At 38.8% G+C, this 20,798-nt stretch overlaps 1 protein-coding gene across 1 annotated transcript in view; it reads left to right on the top strand.

Moving 5' to 3' along the window:
• Positions 1–20,597, top strand: part of zgc:77151 (uncharacterized protein LOC337153 homolog) — a 53,207-nt gene extending 32,610 nt beyond the window's left edge. Inside the window, exons 5-10 of the mRNA XM_028812914.2 lie at positions 857–969; positions 2,475–2,616; positions 8,747–8,799; positions 12,152–12,249; positions 17,200–17,365; positions 17,766–20,597. Coding sequence (XP_028668747.1) covers positions 857–969; positions 2,475–2,616; positions 8,747–8,799; positions 12,152–12,249; positions 17,200–17,365; positions 17,766–19,319 — 2,126 coding nt within the window. The 3' untranslated portion in view covers positions 19,320–20,597. The remainder of the gene's footprint in view (positions 1–856; positions 970–2,474; positions 2,617–8,746; positions 8,800–12,151; positions 12,250–17,199; positions 17,366–17,765) is intronic.
• Positions 20,598–20,798: the final 201 nt, after the last annotated feature.

Below are 20,798 nucleotides of genomic sequence, written 5' to 3' on the forward strand. Positions count from 1 at the left end.
GATCTTTGTTTTCCTTTGTTATGTCCTAATTTGTTACTACTTTTTCCAACTTATTCCACTTCTACAGGTATGTGGGGTTGATGTGCTTGGCCTTCTCCAACAGCTCGGTCCTGTACCTCCTCCTCAGTCGAGCTCTTTTTCTTCATTTGTTCTTTGTACTTTATCCATCTCCATCTGCTTTGGCCTCCCTCGCTTTCTCTTCCTCTGCACTTCCATTCCCATCAGTCTTTACTCATATTCATTGTCTCCCCTCACCACATGTCAATACCACCTCAACCTCCTTTCCTGTACTTACTTATATCTCTCCTACTTTTCATGTACCTCTGATTGTCTCATTTCCTATTCTTTCCTTTTGTTTTAACTCCACACATCCATCTCAACATTTTCATTTCTGCCACAAGTCCTCCTTCTGTGCTCCCTTTACTGCCACATGTCTCGGCTCCATACATCATTGCTGGTTTTAACACTGTCGTAGAAACCTTACCTTCAACCTTCGCCTTAATATTCTAATTTGTTACTAATGTAACATATGGTTCATTTCTTATGTAATACTGGTAATTTTCTTGTCTTATATTTTGCCCTGTAAATGTATGTGCTTATATCAGTTTGATTTTTTTTTTTCTGAATAATTATCTATGTTACACAGATTTAACATTTTAATGTTTATGAAAGATGATAAACAATATAATTACAATATAATTTTAAGACATATGCTATCAAAACATTAAGGAATATTAAGTAATAAGTTGGAAGTACATACAGTAGCTAATTTGCTTTGTTAAAATTAAAATATTGTGTTCCATTCATTGATATCTTCATGATTTTTTTTTCGTTTATTAAATTTTATTTGATATAGCTTGCTCTCCTCTGGGCTTAAAAGGAAGGCCTCGAAAACGAAGAGGAAGAGATGGGAAAAGTCTAGAATCTCATCATTTTGGTCAGTCTGAAGCCTGGATTGAAAGAATGAAGGTACATATAAACTGAATAGCTAATATATTATTCTCTACATATTATGAATACACATTTGCTCATCTGTCCATCTGCACAACCTACATGGGTCGTTAGAGTGTTAAAAAAGCCAAAACCTGTCCCACCAGCATTGGAGGCAATGCATGAATCTACCATACATAAGACAGTGGTCCATCACAGGACAAAGTCAACCACTCACTTGCACTGGCCACTTTAGAAATACCAACTAACGGATGAAAAACCCACACTGATGGAGAAAGAAGGTGCAGATTCCAAGTTGGTGACAGGCAGCAACACAAAGCACGGCAAAATTATGCAAACTAGGAGTAAACTTCACATATCTAAATACTGCCACATATTGACAATTACTTCTATAGATGTAATTTATAGGTGTCTTAAAATGCTGCTCTGCCATCTACATTGTGCTCACCCACTAGATGATGTGCAAAGCAGAATGAAAAAATACTTTTCTGATTCACCACCTTTGTTCTCTTTGATTGACAGTTACAAAACATCTCCGTTCTTTTACTTCACTTTCAAGGATAATTGAAAGATGTGTTTTAATAAGGCAGACTCAACAGAAAGTCCTCTTTCTTTCTTTTTTCTTGTGGCGAGTGCACAATTACTCATTTTTCAGCATGGATATTCCTCATTCATTTTACAGGACCCAATTCACCCCCTTCGGTTTTATGAAGGAATTGGGGCCATGCAAGATCTTGCCCTTGAAATAAGTTAAATGCCAAGTACTGTTCACCTCCCCATATAAGTTAAGGTTCAGTTTATGTGACAATACTAGAATAATAAAATGTTTACTGTCATCTTCACATTCATTCATTCATTTGTCGTATAAGAAATGAAGCTCACTTTTTTTTTTTTTGTTTGTTTACTGTACATCCTGTCCAGAAAAACGGAGCGACCTGCAGTATACAGTAGATCACACAAACAAGGCACTGGTATTAAAATTAAAAGAAATGATAAAGGATTCCTCTGTTCAAACCATGAATGCTCATGCAAACAATATGCACATATGGCGCATCATATTCTTTTGAAATCTATAAGCTACCAGGTACATGCTGTAAAGAGAATTCACGTTAGGTGCACATGGTTAAAATGTTGTTTATTTTCATTGTGTATCCTGTGCTTCAGCCCTTGTGTATTGTAATTTTTATATTTTTATATTTTATTTGTCATTCAAGGCAGAAGGCAGTGGCATGAATATAAATGATAGCTGAAACAGATTACTGGGCCCATTTATGTTTTGCGGTTTTTTATTTCCATGCTGTGTAATCCTTAATTTTGAATGAATTTAACAATTAAACATGAAGAGTGATTTGGGTTTTTTTTTTTGTAATTTTTAATTGCAAATTAGTTTTTCATACCACAGAACTGTGAACCCAAATGTTGCTATAATATAACCTCTTTGAAATGATGTTTTCTTACATAAATTGATATTCCACATAGACCTATCAAACACCAGAGCCAATCTCTTTTTATTTTTCTTCCAGGAGAATGTAACAGGAAGTGTTGAAGTACAGTCAGAATGGCTCCCACTCCCTGAGGAGCAACAGTTCCTTGATCAATTACATCGCTTTATGGAAAAGAGAAATACCCCTATCTGTAAGATTCCACATCTGGGATTTAAGAAGAGTAAGTTTTTAACAGTTCCAGCTAGTTGTTTGTGTGCAAACAGTTTCACTCTTTAAAGGTGGCTGTGGTAGCGAAATATAAAGACAGACATCTTTGGGCTCCAGCTGGGCCTTTAGGTATTCAGTGTCTGTAGACATTTTGCAGAATGTATACTCTTGTGCCCTCCTTTCTCCATGGTCTAGCTCTGTCTATATAAGTTTCCCACTTTTTCTGTATTGCATTGTCCAAAAACATAAATAAATAAATCTTCAAATTTCAGATCATCGTCCATTTTGCACTTATGCCAGACTAACACAACACAAGTGTCGTTCCATGGCAGTGATAATACCAACATGGCTGAAAGATAAAGTTAACTTGTTGTCCTACCTTTTCAATTTAAAGTTTTTGTACATGATGCAGCCTTGATGGTGAGGGTCAGAAAGTTCAGTAGCCTATAAGCCAGAACATATGACATCATAATATGAAGAAGGGTAAATTTGAAATTTGTGGACATCTCACAAATCTTCAGTTTCACAAGCAGTCAGTATGGTGAAGCAAAATTGGCCAAAGCTGTAAATGTTTTGTTTGTAGCATTTTCCAGTCTCTCTTTCCAAGCTTCTTGTGAAAGAGTGTGCTGCATACGTTAATAGTATGGTGAAAAAAAATTGAGGGCCAGCCATTCTTGGATGTTCATCTGACGCGTAGCTGTCTGTGGGTAATCTGTCTTCAATTCATACCTAACAAGGCCACTTGCAGAGGAATTGAAATGAGAGGTGGTCATTACCACTTGTAAGCAGTTAGTTATGGTAAAGTTGAACAGTGTTACAGGCCATCTCACACCAGTATCAGAAGGTTACACATAGGCAATCTATCATATACAACACATGAGGAATGTGCCATGTGGAAAAGGCTACGTAGCACCAAAAATACTTTGAAAGCAGGATCTTTCTCCAAATTTCTCCAGGACTGTTAGCCATCATATTAGGGTAAGGTAATATACCTCTTGTAGAAAAAGAATACTTCCCACATAATGGCAGAAGCCATGGCAGTTATAAAAGATGGGTGTCTGCATGGTAAAGACAAATGCATTCCACTAGGGTTATGGAAAGGAACCTCAGCAACAGTGATGAAATCCATGCATAGAAAACCCTCAGAGCAACACAACATACATCAAATGTGCTACAGCAGAAGGCAACCCACATAAAGATGGACACCATCACAGAAGGGCAACAATAAGCCATATTCATGAGTTTTCACCTACATCTGCATAGTTTATAAGGCTTAGTGTTAACGTACTGGGAGTATACCTTTTATGTTATACAAAACAAATAAAACACATAAATGGACACGTATTGGTTTTCCCAGTCAGGAGATTAATGAATTCAAGAATTTGACTGATGACTTCAAACAAGGTAAAGGCTATGTCACATTAGACCTCTTTTCAAGCAGTTTTCATTCGTAGCCTTCATTTACATAATCTTAGCCAATCACAGGCAGTCGGTGGCACGCTCCTGTGAAATCAATCGTCTAATGTGACATACCCAACCATTGTGACCAGCTAGGATAAAATCAAACAGATTTGATTTTCTTATTAGTTGTAGTGTTGGCTGTATACGCAGGAGAGCTGACAACCAAATGAACCAATGAATGCTCACCCTGAAGTATAATGCATGGAATTTAGCAACATGGAATAAGGAACATACCTGTTTTAAACCTTACAAATATTTTACATACCTCAACAGAATGGAAAGAAAAACAAATAAATGACATAGACTGCTGCTGAATTCACCACAGCTGTTAACCCTTCGCACAGAAACAGCTGTGTCAGGCAGCACACTATTGGCTGTCAGATAAAGGGGTGAGCACAACGGCTCTGGGAGATTGGCACTCAGTCTGTCAGTGTGACATGGGCTGCAGTGTTCATTCGTGTAAACTGACCTGATACAGTGACTTTGGCTGTAAAATCTGATGTGGGCCATGATAAAAAGTCACAGTGGCTTTAGTTCTTCTCATTTTGACATGTACAGTGGATTCAGAAACTATTCAGATCCCTTCATTTTCTGCACACTTTATTGTGTCGTAGGTTTAACTATAAACACATACATTTGCCATTTCTGCAAGTTAATCTACACTTAATAACCCTATAATGACAAAGTAAAAAACACATTTTCAGAAAAGTTTCCAAATATATTAAAAATCAATACCTGAAATCTCACATTCATGCAGGTACTCAGACCCCTAATTCAGTACTTTGTAGAAGCACCATTGACAATTAGAGCTTTGAGTCTTGACGAGATTTGCCCACATGGATTTGGGCAGTATATCCCATTCTTCCTGGCAGATCTTCTCATGCTTATTTAGAGTGGATGGGAAGCCTCTGTCAAATGCTTACAATTCATCTCGGAGCTGTTTGATTGGATTGAGGTCAGGTTTTTGTACAAGCCAATCAAGTCCTTCCACTTCGCTTTCATCACACAGTTTCTGAGTGGACCTCACCTTGTGTATAGGGGTCATTGTGAGACTAAAACAAGAAAGAGCCTTTCACACGTTCTTACCATCACATTTTGCAATTGGTATTACGCTTTGAGGCAGGGAGTGTTTTCCTGAGGTCTGTAAAACCCAGACTCATCCCTTTTATTCACAGACGGTGTAGTCTCATTCATTACTACAACAACCATGTGCCCAGTGCTCCTGAGCTTTTTCAGCAGTGGTGACATGTTACGATGTGATGTGCTTATCGCTGGTTAGGTGGAAGTTGAGCTTCTTGCATTTTTACAAGACTAAAAGTGTAGCAGTTGTACATTTTTAGATGTACATCTCCCACCACTAATACGCAGTTCCCCATCCCTGGCATTGCCTCTGTTTCGAGTGTGTTTTTGTAAATTGAGAACATTGTTCAAAGTAATACTTAATTAAATATAAGAAACACGGCACAGCAGTGTGTTTCCTTTTTAAAAGAAAGAAAAGGACTTAAATTAGTGGTCACAGGCCTCTTTTGAACCTTGGACCCCTGCCCCCTTACCTGAGATGAGACTTTGATATGTACCATAGCATGAGTAAATAAGTCAATCCTAGTAAATTCCTGGGATGGTTAACCCATGAATTTCCTGTATCGTTTTTTGGGGAAAAAAAACGTGGGTTAACTTTGTATCAAATCTGATGTTAACTGTTGCTATCAAAGGAAATAGTTTTTTCATTTATTTACCTCATAGATTCACGTATTAATAGTTAACTTGTAGGCTTGCTACTGATTTTAAAAAGTAAGTAAATACGCTCTTTAGGCTGACCTCAAATTTGAAGTTAGATTTGTTTGCTTCTCTTGTAAAAATTTCCATATTAACCTGGCCTCTTTGTGACAAGGTTTTGTGAAAAGAATAAAGATTTACTTTTTCAAATCGAGTCAATAGATGGCACTGCAGCCTTGTAAAATGGGTGGCTTTTTAGAAACACTTTTTTACATCCAGTAGACTAAACTTACTGTACTTGTCTGTTCCCTCAACCCCCTTCTCAAACATTTCAAATAATCCTAAAATTGAAGATAACAAATATAATAACTATTGAATCTGTTAAGATGGTACCTTTGTCCACAGTCAGTTTCACAGTTACATGCTGAGAGATGATTGCTTTGGGTTGTTTAATTCACATATTGCACAGGTGATGATGAGCACTGCTCTGATGCTCCACATCTTAAGGAATTTAAAACTAAAGCCATTTACATTTTTTTCTTTAAACCTATTTTTGTATACTGATATCATTTCATGCAGTTTGGAATTTTTCATATCATTAAGAGGACAGCGTACAAGCTTATTTCTGCTTCTCTTGATTAGAACAATCTAGACAAGAACAGGTAATTTAGCCCAACAAGGCTCAAAAATCCTATCCACCTAATTCCTCCAAAATAACATCAAGTCGAGTTTTAAAAGTCTCTGAAGTCCTACTGTCTACCACAGTACTTGATCACTTATTCCATGTGTCGGTGGTTTTCTTTGTAAAGAAAAACGTCCTAATGCTTATGTCAAATTTACCCCTAACACGTTTCCAAATGTGTCCCTGTGTTTTTGATGAACTCATTTTAAAGTCACAGTCTTGATCCACTGTAATAATTCCCATTATACTTTTTAACACTTGAATCATGTCTCCTCTTAATTTCCTTTTTCTTAAATTGAAAATGCATAATTCAGCCCTGTAGCCCTGGAATCATCCTAGTCGCTCTTCTCTGGACCTTTTCTAGTGCTGCTATGTCCTTTTTGTAGCCTGCAGACCAAAATTACACACAGTACTCCAGATGAGGCCTCACCAGTGCGTTGTAAAGCGTAGCAGAACCTCCTTGTACTCCACACATCAGGGTGCTATATAACCTCACATTCGGTTAGCCTTCTTAATGGCCTCTGAACACTGTCTGGCAGTTGATGGTGTTGAGTCCACTATGACTCCTAAGTCCTCCTCCTAAGATATGCTTTCAATTTTCAGCTCTTCCATTGTGTATCCAAACCTAACATTTGCACATCCTATGTGTAATAATTTACATTTACATACATTCAATTTAATCTGTCCAAGCCTGTATGCTGTCCAAGTCCATCTAATGATTCAATTGATTCCAAGATCATCTGCCAATCCACCTATCTTGGTGTCATCTGCAAACGTAACCAGCTTGTTACTTTGAAATATTCAAGTTATTTATATAAGAGACTCTGTATTAACCAGTAAGTTTCCTTTTGTCTACCTTTATCACCCAAGGTGTCAAACTTCATGACGTTCTGAATGAAATAGTTGTAATGCTTTTGCATCAAGTATTGGTAGACACTCGCACAGAAGTTGGCTTTTCCAGTGCAGGCGTACATCGATGCTCTCGGGTGTATCTCATACCTGGTCTTTTTCTTAGTGATGTTTTTTATGCAACAGGGGAACAGACTCCAGAAACAAAGAAACACTACCTAAGGAAGAAATTGAGGGCACTTTATGGAGCATGGCCAATATCTGCTACATATGTATGTGCCTTGATGAAAGCAATTCACTGATTAGGTTACTTTTCCAACATCTCCAGTATAAGTCCACCCCAAACTATCTGCGGCTGCCACTGACAGTGTCTCCTTTAACACAATAAATAACTGAGTAGTCGCTGTAGACCCCATAGAAGCGAATATCTTCAACCCCACAATCTGTGGTAGTAGTAACGAGTAGCATAACAATTTTGAAACCTTCACTCTACCTTCCAGTCTTACTGTTAAAATCCTTTTTTTATTAGATAAACGTAAAAATTATTGTATCGCAGTGTTTTAACAACAAGCATTTAGTTTGACGAATCAGTTGCGGTTTGAATCATGATTTTGAATTTGAAACATGTATTTCACCTGTTTTATCACATGTTACTACCAGAGTGAGAGTTTACGGAGTTGTCATTTGTGACATCCCACTTTCCTACCTCAGTCTGTTTGAGTTGGTGGTTTGGAAGAAATACGTGGCTTCTGTTGCTTGTGATGACAGCAACTTGGAGTTGTTGGTTTTCAATAAAATATTGTCAAGTGAGTTGTTACACAAGTTTTAAAAGGCTATAAGGTACAGTTGGAGTTAGTGGAAGTACCTGCCCTGTAAGGTTAGTATGGGTTGTGTGTGTTTTTTCTTTTATTTTACTTGACTGAATTATATTAACAATGTCCTGATATATTGTTTACAAATTACACATTTGATAATCAAGTCTGTATAGTGAATTTAAGGAAATTGGGAACAATTTTTATACATTGTGAGAACATTGTAGATTCCAAATTTGATCTTCAAATATGGCTTGGCTGGGAAGGGGTTCTGAGGAACTAAAGGTGAAATGAGAGGTTTCTGGAGGGGCAGCATAGGCCAGCCTTTTAAGAATGGAGCTTCACTGTGCCTGGTGGGCTACATTTGGCTGTGCTTAAGAGGGGGAAAAAAAACTTAATTCCATTGAATTTCCTTCCTTATTGTCACTTCATTTTCTTTTGTGCCCAGTGCTTAAAAGACTGGTCAATTGAGAAAATGACGTGATTTGTAATTGATACTTCAGTGTTAAAGCTTCAGGTGCGCTAGTGGAGTTTTTACAGAATGTAAATATGTAGTAAAATGTGTACTAATTTGCTTGACTTATTGGAATAAAAGTCTAAGTGGCTGTTTTTTTCTCTTTCAGTTGATCTCTTTCTTTTGTTTTCTGTTGTTAAAAAAATGGGTGGATATGAAACGGTAAGTGCCACAACTCATTTTATCTGTGAGATTTACAGTAAATTTTAGTTTTCTCTGCTGTGTTGTCTCTGGATTTTTCTCTTTCCTTTGGGTTTGGTGTTATGTGAGAACATATTTGTAGCATTTTAGTATGGATTTGGATTTAATGTAGCAGTGTGTTTCCTCTGAACACGTCACTTGAACACACAGTCAAAGTATCGTAAAGGAACACTCTACACAAAAATCTCTTTTATTTTTTGATATTTGTACTTACTCATGTAGTTTGTAGTGATGGCTGAGAAAAACATTTAATCGAGTTTTCATACAGGATAGAGATTAAAAAAAGTGTATGATATAATACAAGTCAATGGTGACCAATGCTGTACAATGCTGAATTAAAAAAAGAAAACAAAAAACTCACATTTCTTGTATTCCATTAAAATTTTTATAGTCATTTGCTTAAAATGTTGCAAAATGGGCTTTTTTGCTAAAATATTGTGAAATTGATACTTCTAGGGAAAATTGTCTAACGCAGGGGTGGGCAAATTCATTCCTGGAGGGCCGCAGTGGCTGCGGGTTTTTGTTCCAACCCAGTTGCTTAATTAGAAAACAATCCTTGCCAATAATTACATTTCATGGCTTGTTAGTGCTTTAACTCTGCTATGTCAAGTCATTCTCATATCCGAGATTTTTTTTTCCATTCTAAGGATATCATCCAAATACTTTGAAGTGTAAAACAGATGGGTAATTCTCAATCCTTCACTTTTTTCTCTTCTCTTTCCTTCCAAGTATTTCATTAAACCAAATAGTACACGATAAATACACACAGGTGTAAAGGGTAACAAGCAAAATGGATAACTGCTGGTTTCTTTTGTCATTTGCATCTTATTGCTAATAAGGAGCAATTAAAAACCGAGAATGCAGCTATTTAAGACTTAAATAAGCAATAAGGGTTCAAAATCTTAACGAGGGAGATAACTAAAATGAAGCAGAAGTGTTTCTAGAGCAATAAGTGCTTCTTATTAAGCAATTGGGTTGGAACAAAAACCTGCAGCCACTGCGGCCCTCCAGGAATGACTTTACCCACCCCTGGTCTAACGTCATAAGCAGGAAACACAAGGCACATGGGATTGCGTGTTTGAATTGGAAGATACAAGCTTTGAGCAAGAAATGACGGGGAGAGGCCAACTGAAACATGGATGATGGGATACGAGTAACGTGAGATTTTATCTTTTTTCAGTGGAAGATTATAACATCGTTTGCTGTTGTATGCCATTGGTCACCATTGGCTTGCATTACATCATAAACTTTGTCTCCATTCTGCATGAAAATATGATATTAATCAAATGTCCTGGCCACTACAAAGTACATGGGTTAAGTAACATATAAAAAAAAATCATTTTTGGGTGGAGTGTTATTTTAATAATAATTTTTGTTACAGGTAAAATTCCATTACAACGAATATCTTTACAACAAAATTTTCATTACAACAAAGTATTTTTATGGTCCCGACAGCTTCCCCATATAACACAAGTCTATAGAAATCTCGTTACAATGAAGTACATTCAGCAGATACTTTTATTACAACGAAGTGCCCAAAAGGCACTGAAATGCTTGAATGAATCAGTCACAGAGCAGTTAGTTCTTTCTTCGGACTTTCCTCGTACTGTTTTTTTTTTTTTTGCTGTTTTTGTTTTCGGTGGTTTTCAGTGATACTTTTGCTTATCGCTCGTCAACATTTGAAAAACATCCATTGGAATTTAACTCACTGTCACCCTCCTATAGAAACGGCAGACACGAAAAAACGATAACAGTTCATATTAGGAAAAATAAACTTTACATTTTTGCAGCTCTTGATTGTGGCAAAAAGAAAAAAGATGTTGCCAGTGAATTCGGAATTTCGCCATCGACATTGTCAACTTTCTTCAAAGACCGAGCAAAAAAAGAAGAAAAATCTTGGGTTGCAAATGTATGTGTACTGCTGCATTTGAAGACGTCAAAAAAGCCATTTTTATGTGGTTCAGTGATGCTCGTTAAAGAAACATTTCTATTAATGCGGCACTCATTCAAGAAAAAGTGAGGTTTCTATACTCTCTTGGGACCTTCCCGAACTGGACAACACGCTGAAGAGCGTCCCGAAGTGTGATCACCGCGTCTGTGGAAGACTGTTTATCTGTTGCCAGGGCAACAGCAGACTCACAGCTCTGATGCGACTCAGCACTGAAGCAAACAGAAAAGACCTCGATGGGTGATCCAAGGGACAATGTAAATGCAGGTAACAGGATTACTTGGCCATTAACCTGGTCACAACCCTGTCTGACTACTGTGTCTGTGTAGAGGAGAGTGGCAGACCCCGCTACAAGAAATAACCCTGCTATTCCTGTTTCAAGCTGAATAAAGCTGGTGTTGCTAAAGTACTGAGACTCGGCCTTGTGTTCTGGGGTATAACGCAGGGATTAATATTGTGCAACCCCGATCTTTTAGGATTTGCTTCTGTGGTGCCTCACTGCAGCTCTGTGTGCCTGCTGTTGCCCTGCCCTGGCAACGGACAAACAAACTTACGCAATCGCGCTTCGGGACGCAATTCAGTGTGTCGTTCCCGTTGGGTGGGATCCCAAAAGAGTTCAGAAACCTCACAATATGAAGAAGAAAAAAAGGATGATTCGGCTTCTGATTGATAAGTGTGCTGCCCACAACATGCTTCTGCATTTAGATGTTTGCGTAGAATTCCTCCCACCCAACTGCACAGCAGTGCTTCAGCCACTGGATTTGGGCATCATTCACACCCTGACAGTGGATTATTGCAAGGAAATGCTGAGAAACATTATGCTCATCAGCATAACTTGTAGACAGGAGGAGATTAAAATTAACACGAAAGAAGCTATTGAAATGATTGCAAATGCCTGGACACAAGTTAAAGAAAGCACTATAGCTACAAATACAGAATCTCATTACTGTGAAATGTTCATTACAACAAAATATTTTTTAGGTCCCTGGCAGATCGTTGTAACAGAATTTTACCTGTATTTTAACTGTTGGTACCAAATGTGTTTCCCATGTCTAGTGGCATCATCGATTACTTTATATGACTGCAGAAATGTAATTATGTGAGTGTAAGAATATCAGTAATCAATTAGAAAAGACTGAAGTCTAATTCTTTTATAGTCATTAAAATGTAAATTGTATATTCTGAATGTGTACTGGAATTTCAGCTTTTTTTTAGATGAAACAATATTAGTGTATTTTACCAACTATGGTGATGTGAGTTGTTTTATTTTTGAAGTCTGGAAGAGTAGCATGTTTTACTGAAGTTCATACATCTATTTAATTTTAAAAGACTCTTTGATCTTGTGTGTGTATTTTGGTGCTGCAGGTGACAGCTCAGCGACTTTGGAAACAAGTTTATAATGAATTGGGGGGCAGTCCGGGAAGCACGAGTGCTGCAACCTGCACCAGGAGGCACTACGAAAAGTTGGTGACATTCATTTTTCTTTCAGTGATAATTTACTGAAGCTACAGAATATGATTAGCATTTATCCATGGGTTATAAAAACCAGCGCTATTTCCTGCTTCTTAAAATGAACACTAGTTTGTTTGGAAGACTAGAGCATTCTGTTGACAGAATTCACTAAACGCTTTTTTTGTTTTGCTGAAAACAAAGAAACTTCTGGTGAGGAGCATCTGTGTCACTGTTCTGTGGAAATTCTAGAGCAAGTGGGGTTTTTCAATAATCGATGAGTAATCTATATATATAATTCACAAAGTCGCCGCCAAAGGGGAAGACACCCATGAAAGCACGCACACCAAAACAAGACAACCATGAAAGCACGCAGGAAGAGCCGTGGATTCACTAAGCCGCCGACAAGTAGGAAAGAGCCTCGCCCACCAACTCTATGACCATTGGATACGACGACAACTCGCAGAGCCACGCCCACTAACTGCGTCATTTATGTTCATCTGTTGTACGCTACACATGGACCTCTGAGCCACCTTGAGTTGGGGGCAGCAAGTCTTTGATAGGCTGCAACAAAATGATGAAAGTACGGGCGCATTTTTTCACACAAGCTGTGTGTGTGTGGGTGTGTGTTAGTTAATTTGTTACTCAAAGGATTTCAAGATTTAATATGCACAGGTGGTAACATTGCAAATGCAGCCCAAACGAACCAAAAATCTTCCACAGTCTCCTTACTGTAAAGCAGCAACACTACCACTGCGCTACAAGACAGAGAATGCAGTTAAAGAATGCACCAGGCTCGATTTTACTTTCACTTCTGTTTGGACAACTGTGTCGTTCAGAAAGTGTTCACCCATCAATACATAATTATGCGACATATGATACGCCGTGAGTTGGCAAGAGCCACGAGTGTTCAGTGGTGTTTCCCAAACTCGGTCCTGCTGAACCCCTGTGGCTGCAGTGTTTTGTTCCAACCAGATTCCTAATCATTTAATGCCGGTGAAACTCATCAGGGATAAGTCGGTTTTTCAAACGCAGCCGTGTAGCAGATTAGCTGGATGTAATAATCCGAGATGAATGCACACCTCTGCGCTGAGTGAAAACACAATATATATTGCTGCAACAAAATGATGAAAGAACGGGCGCATCTTTTTCACACAAGCTGAGTGGGTGGGTGTGTGTTAGTTAATTAGTTACTCAAAAGAATTCAAGATTTAATGTGCACAAGCGGTAACACTGCAAAAACAGCCCAAACCAGGAAAGACAGCTGGCAAAAAGTCACCAACAAACTAAACGCGTGTGCATTGTATTTACTGAAAGCAGCGTTACGGATTTTGCAAATGTTCATTTTTTTCCCTCTGCTTAAAAAACATTGAAAAAGCGGAGTATACTACGCCTCGGGTTGGTTTGCAGCGTGTAAAACAGTTTGTTTGTCGCGGATAATTTGCTATCCACACAAGTAGGAACCAGGAAGCGAACCCACAATCTTCCACTGTCTCCTTACTGCAAAGCAGCCGTACTACTACAGTGCCACAAGGCAGTTAAAGAAGTTATATTTATATTTTTTACACATCACACACTAGAAGCTGCTGACGAACCCTTCTCTTCATTGTCAGTCTGTAGCTGCGAAAAAATAGATAGATAGATAGATAGATAGATAGATAGATAGATAGATAGATAGATAGATAGATAGATAGATACTTTATTAATCCCAGGGGGAAATTCACATATTCCAGCAGCAAAAAATATTAAAGAGTAATAAAAAAATGCAGGTAAAAAAAACAGACAATAACTTGAATAATGTTAACGTTTACCCCCTCTGGTGGAATTGAAGAGTCGCATAGTTTGGGGGAGGAATGATCTTCTCAGTCTGTCAGTGGAGCAGGACAGTGACAGCAGTCTGTCGCTGAAACTGCTCTTCTGTCTGGAGATGACACTGTTTAATGGATGCAGTGGATTCTCCATAATTGATAGGAGCCTGCTGAGCGCCCTTCGCTCTGCCACAGATGTTAAACTGTCCAGCTCGATGCCAACAATAGAGCCTGCCTTTCTCACCAGTTTGTCCAGGCGTGAGGCATCCTTCTTCTTAATGCTGCCTCCCCAGCACACCACTGCGTAGAAGAGGGCACTCGCCACAACCATCTGATAGAACATCTGCAGCATCTTACTGCAGATGTTGAAGGATGCCAGTCTTCTAAGGAAGTACAGGCGGCTCTGTCCTTTCTTGCACAGAGAATCAGTATTGGCAGTCCAGTCTAATTTATCGTCCAGCTGCACTCCTAGGTATTTATAGGTCTGCACCCTCTGCACACAGTCACCTCTGATGATCACGGGGTCCATGAGGGGCCTGGGTCTCCTAAAATCCACCACCAGTTCCTTGGTTTTGCTGGTGTTCAGGTGTAGGTGGTTTAAGTCGCACCATTTAACAAAGTCCTTGATGAGGTTTCTATACTTAAAAGCAATACGAGTTTTAACAGACGTCACTGAAGTGTATCATAAGTTTCTGTAACGTTAATAAAAATGGCCAGGAAGTGTCACTACAGAGGTGAGTGTTAAATGCTTCGAAGCTTCGATACGATTTCCGACACAATTGTTTCAAACGTGTTGATGCTTCGTGAGGCTTCACTCCGCCCATCACTACTCACAGGTTACTGAACGAGAAATCAGCAGACTAGCATGACGGATGGGGCGTAATGGGCGTCCTTCCCCTCTCTTCCGGATTTTTCAAATGTTCATTTTTTCCCTGTGCTTAAAAATCATTAAAAACCCAGCCTAATTATGCGGCGTATGGTACGCCGCGGGTTGGCTAGTATATAATTAAAGTCGTGCACAATTTTACCAAGTTGTGCTGCTTGTTTTTATACTTTTATAACAGAAAACCTTCATTGCAATCTTAAATACAGGCTGTAAATTCTGATCATTGCAATGATCTTTTCTCCAGTTTATTTTTTAGAAAGATGTGTTAGAAATTTGCTCTCTATGTAACTGGTTTTATGGCCACTTTATTTTTTTTACTGCAGTATCATGGTTTGATCCTTCAATTTTAGCCTTGAATCAGTTGGTATGTTTTTTGACTATTAGGAGATCTTAGTCTTAGTCCAGGAATCCAGTCCAGAGAAGAGCGACTAGGCTGATTCTGGGACTGAGAGGTAGGTAGGAGCTATGAGGAGCGACTGAAGGAGCTGAACCTTCACAGTTTAAAGCAAGCAGATAAAGAGGGGGCATGGCTGTAGTGTTTAAAATTATGAAAAGAATTAGTACAGTGGATCTCAGGTGTTACTTTAAAATAACATTCAGCTAATAGAACATGGGGGAACAGTTGGAAAGTTAAGGTCAGATTTCAGAAAATAGTTCTTCAAGCAGAGAACTGTAGCTACAGAGATGGAATAATGACCAAGTATTGTGATAGAGTGTAGGACTTTAGGGGCCTTCAAATCTCCACTTGATGGTATTTTGGACAATCGAGGTGAACAGGATGATGGACAAGCTTGTTGGGCTGTTTGGCCTGATCCCAGCACAGGTTGTAATGCTTTCAAGAGGTCTAGAGCCGGGGTTTCTCCAACTTGGTCCTAGGGGGAACCCCTGTGGCTGCAGGTTTTTGTTCCAAGCTGCTTCTGTTTTTCATTGGACTCCTGGGCTAATAAGTGAACTGTTTCAAAGATTTTGTGTTTTGGGGAACATTAAAGAAATTAGAAAACTTAAGTTTGGCAAAAAAATATTCAAATGTACTAAGCAATTATATGGGAATAATGTATTTTTTTCTTTTTAACAATATTTTCATCTTGATTTTTATTCTACTTTTCCAGGTATTCTAATTGTTCATTATTTACTAATTACTGGGTCTGACACTAAAGTGGTTGGTGCCTTTCACAATTCAGTGTTTGCCAGCGTGTCTGCTCTGCTCGTTCTTAATTGTCATTATTAAGATACAATGAAGGAAGCAAACTGCACAGAAAAAGGGCAAAAAATAATGAAATCAACAAAATAGAGTTAAGCATTTAAATGTATAGCAAAAACAGAAACATTCCTAAATGTGTTATAAATGTAAATGATGCTGCTTTTCTGTTCTGAATGTAGAATAAGAGAATAGAAAAAAATACCAGCTGATTAAATGAGCTCAGCGTTATCAGGTTGATGGCACTGATTATGAATCTGAAACAAACACTTGAAGCCACAGTGGGCAACCAGGACCGAGTTTGAGAACCCCTGCTCTGGAGTATATGACCAACAGACAGCTTCGTTTTTACGTTTTACGAGAAGTAAATATCTTCAACATCTCCCTAAATACTGACCACAGTCTTTTCCAAGGTCTATGCCTGGCTGAGCACTCTTTGTTTTATCTATTACAGACTATCATGTTTTCCTAGATGAGCAACAAAAAGCTTATAAAAACTAGTACTTTGCTATTTATAGGCCCGACTTATTAACATAACGCGCAGCTTTCTTCCTCAATAATGAATAATAATTTTAATTTACAAGAGCATTACTGAAACTTAAAGCTTACAGGGTTTAGTCAAAAGAAAGGGACATTAAAAATGAGTGATTGAACGGAAAATCCCTTGGGCAAATTTCAGTGCAAATTTAAACTGTACAAAATTTAAATAAATGATGGAAAAATAAACTGTGTTAGTATAATCAACTATAGAATTAACACAATTCAGCTAAGTCCTTTTATAAATTATTTAATAGTGATTACTACAGAAATCTATGCTCATTCACTCGGTTGTTAATTTAAAGCTGGAGTTCTCGTTTCCTTTTAGTGGTGTTATCTAACACTGTGACAGTGGAATAAGAAATGCTTTTAGTAGTAGTGGGGCTATAAATAGTAATGTATCATTAAGTTAAAAGTAGAAAGTCATCGTATGCTCCACTCTAGGATTTCTTTGTGGTCGCTAAGAGGTGTCTGCCATGTGCTTAGAATATGTATGGTCTAGCAATTCCCTTTTATCTGTCACTCTTCTACCCAGATTAATCCTCCCATATGATCGACATTTGAAAGGAGAAGACTTGCCAGCCGTTGATTCAAAACCACTCAATGGCCCATCAGGTGAAGTGAAAGAGAAGAATGTTATGAGGCATGATGGGGAATTGTCCCAGAGAGCTATGCAGACAAGCAGTGCCATTCCTGATAAGGTATGTTCAGATCTACCTGTTAGTCAGAAGTTTAAAAATGCTACTGTGTCCACAGTGTTTATTGACATAACACAAGTAATTTTGTAATGCATTATGGGGTATACTGGTGCATCCAGCTCTTCATATGCAGCACAGATATCTCATGTTGTTCTGAAAGTGAATGATCACCTCACATTTGGAATTTTAGCCCGTATCTGGCCTTGCCAGTTGATGTTTCACGTGATTTGAAGTATCTTCATTTTAGCTGGTGCTAGTGATAACTGGCTCACAGATGCTATTGTCCATAATATAATGTAAAAACCCTGACACAGGAAATTATATATAATTAATATAATAAGTATTGAGCATTTGTATTTCAAATGTATGCAGATTCATTTCAAATTTTGATTTATATTTTCAGCCTTCAGAAATAAAGCGAGAAAGTCCAGCTGAAATGAGGAGTAACCGGAGGGCAAGGCAGCTCAAGGGAAGGAACAAAACTGCTTCTAGTGAAGTGCCTGCAAACAGCAAGTTAATCCAGGAAGTCAAGGTCAAACACACTCCAGCAAAACCAGTGAATTGTGGGCTTCCAGCATTATCACCTGAAGGAAGCAATATTCAAGAACAGCAGTTGGGATCTGGGCCTGCTCTAGGTTTGTTGACGGTTGGTCTGAAGGATGGATTTATACCCCCTTTGACAGCTCTACAGAAGCTTCATTCTGCAGCAACGCTGAGGGGATTTTCCCTGCCACAAGGTCTGTCACCTCTTGAGGTACTCAAAAGTCGTCTTGGCTTAGGAACTTCTGAGGGCTCTAGTCCTGCAAACCACGACCAAAGAAAATCACTTTCCCAGAGTCCACAACCATCATTATTTCTCTTGCAGCCTAACCTCAGCACAAATGAAAGCAAACAGAAACTGTCTTTAGATGCCAATTCTCACACCGCCAGTAAAGCAACCGAAACAGGATGCCAAAACCCGTCACACAAATCTCCTTTGCCAGATGGTAGACCCAGACTTCCTATGACTCCTCTGAGGATTATACCTTTGGATATTGACTGCAGTTTTCAGGTACATCAGATTATGAGAACGTCACTAGGCGCAGCCCAGCTCAGTTGTTTTACCAAAAAATTGTCTGAGGCACTTGCTCAGGATCTGAGTAAAGGTCAGTGTGCTGGTGAAGCTGTCTCTGTTTCCCAAGAACAGACATTACCACTCAATTTGAGTAAGAAGTCTCCATTGAAGAGGCCAGTAGATGGAACTGAGCCTCGTCCCTCTTCAGCTTATAGTTCTGGCACCAATTTCACATCTTGTGTTCATCCATTGCATACTTCACAGCCTTACCAGGGTAGCGCCAGTAAAAAGTCTAAGAAAGAAATTACCCAGGATGATCAAGAACCTATAAGACCAAATGGGAGACTAGTGCCACCATCAACAAACATTCCTGATGCTGATGAGCAGCCAGCAGATTTAACTTGTCCCAACAGAGTCCGAGCAGCCATTCAAGAAGAAAAAATGATGAAGTCAAGTATGGAATGTGTGGCAAAGACAACCCCTGATAGACCTATACTTAATTTATCTCAAAGCGCACATTCTCACTCAAAGGGCTCAGAGGCAACAGTGATGGACATGCCTTCAAAATCTTTTAAATTTGGATTAGTAGCAGATGGGACTCATGAAAAGGTCTCCTGGGTAGATTCTAGTAAATTATGTACTATGCGACATTATTCCAGTAGACCATCGCATGCTCAAGGAAAGGTGATAACTGTCCCAGAAGAGAAGCAGATGCTGATTGATGACCACGGGGGCCCTGCTGTATATCCCTTGTACTGCTTTAGAGCAAGACACGTTCCGTTAAATGAGCTGGATGGAGACCACAGCAGTCCGCGAGCTTCTGCAATTGTGTCTATGCCTGGAACCTCACCTGGAATCCTGCATGCTCAGAAACCATGGACTGTCCCTCCACATGGTCATTAATTTGCAAAGCCTTCTAAAATCATTTTTAAGTGTTTCATGCTTGTGCCTGTGGATGCAAAGAACTGTTCTTTGGAGCACTGTGTTGGCCAAGAAGTGCTAGTGCATCTGCCGAAGCAAAAGATATTTAGTTGATTTTGATGAGAACACAAGCTAGTAATCGGGAAGAATTGGCTGGTAGGAGTGATTTCTGCGTTGAGTACCAGAATCACATTTTTTTAATTCACATATGGTATTTGTTTTATTACTAACTGTATTAAAATCTTCTCTATCCAACACCAATTGGATTGGACAAATGATGCATATTACATGATAACTGTACATGATTTTAAGGCTGGATGACTCAAAAACTATTCTGTGCACTACGTCAAGAGCCCATGTTGGCAGTAATGACAGATGGTAAGAAGACGACCCTTACTGCCCACCTGGAGGACGGCATTATCCTTGGACAAGATCAGGCCCCTGATTTCTGCTGTGGGTAAAGATCTCATGTGGACCCACCGAATTATTGTAGGCAGTGGGAGGTTAAAGCCGCTTACGTTAATAATTGTATGCAAGCAGGTAGTAGTGCAGGGGAAAACGCGCATCATCTGCCTAAAAAATAAAAGTGTACAGGGTGAAACAAACCCTGTAGTTGAGAAAGCTGGCCATGGTTCCAATACAAAGTCAAAAATTGTAGGACAGAACACTAGAAAAATTACTCCAAAACCAAGAGCTGAAGCAAATGTGGTGCTGGCTGAAACAGTCCTGCCGACTATCGCAGCTCTGGCGGTGCTTTAGAAAAGACTGAATTACGGTTGTGCGATTAGAGGACGCGTTTCTTTAATTAAATATTTAAGAATGTTTAAACCAGAATTAGTCAGCTTTTTTTGTTCCAATAATTTTTTACTTCTGAATGTGTGTCGAAAAAAAATGTGTGTATGTATATATTTTATGCTAACTCTGCCCCCACTTTCCAAGGGCTGTTCAAATGATATACTGTATATTAACTGCAAGCGGGAGGCATACCTCATGTCATTTTTGCATTTATTTTTATATATTCTTGATGAGTAGTTTTACGTAAAAGCCGTACTAACTGACTGATGTGGCTGGCACTTCGTTGGCAGCGATTTCCAGCCCTAGTAAAGGAAAGCAGTCTTTGGCATCTGCACAGGGCTGTTTTGTTTTTTTTTACTCCAAATTGCCCAGTTCTTAATGCTGAATTTTATACACCTATGCTGATTAAGTTACGTCTTAAAAATTGTTTTTACAAAGTTTGAAATATTTTAGATTTTGAAAATTTACTTGGGATTAAAAAAAAAAACCAAACAAACTGAAAAGCACCTGTTCAGACCATCGTCATCGATGTTCCAGTCCTGAAAGCGGGAGCGCCAACTCTGTTTCAGTCGCTCACTTCCTGCGTGATGTGCACCGTCTTAACTCATTGCCCGTTTTTCTCTTCCTTGTTGAGTTCTAAATAGTGTTGACTTTCACCAAGTGGAC

The sequence above is a fragment of the Erpetoichthys calabaricus genome, chromosome 11 (genome assembly GCF_900747795.2).
Source record: "Erpetoichthys calabaricus chromosome 11, fErpCal1.3, whole genome shotgun sequence".
Taxonomy (NCBI): Eukaryota; Metazoa; Chordata; class Cladistia; order Polypteriformes; family Polypteridae; genus Erpetoichthys; species Erpetoichthys calabaricus.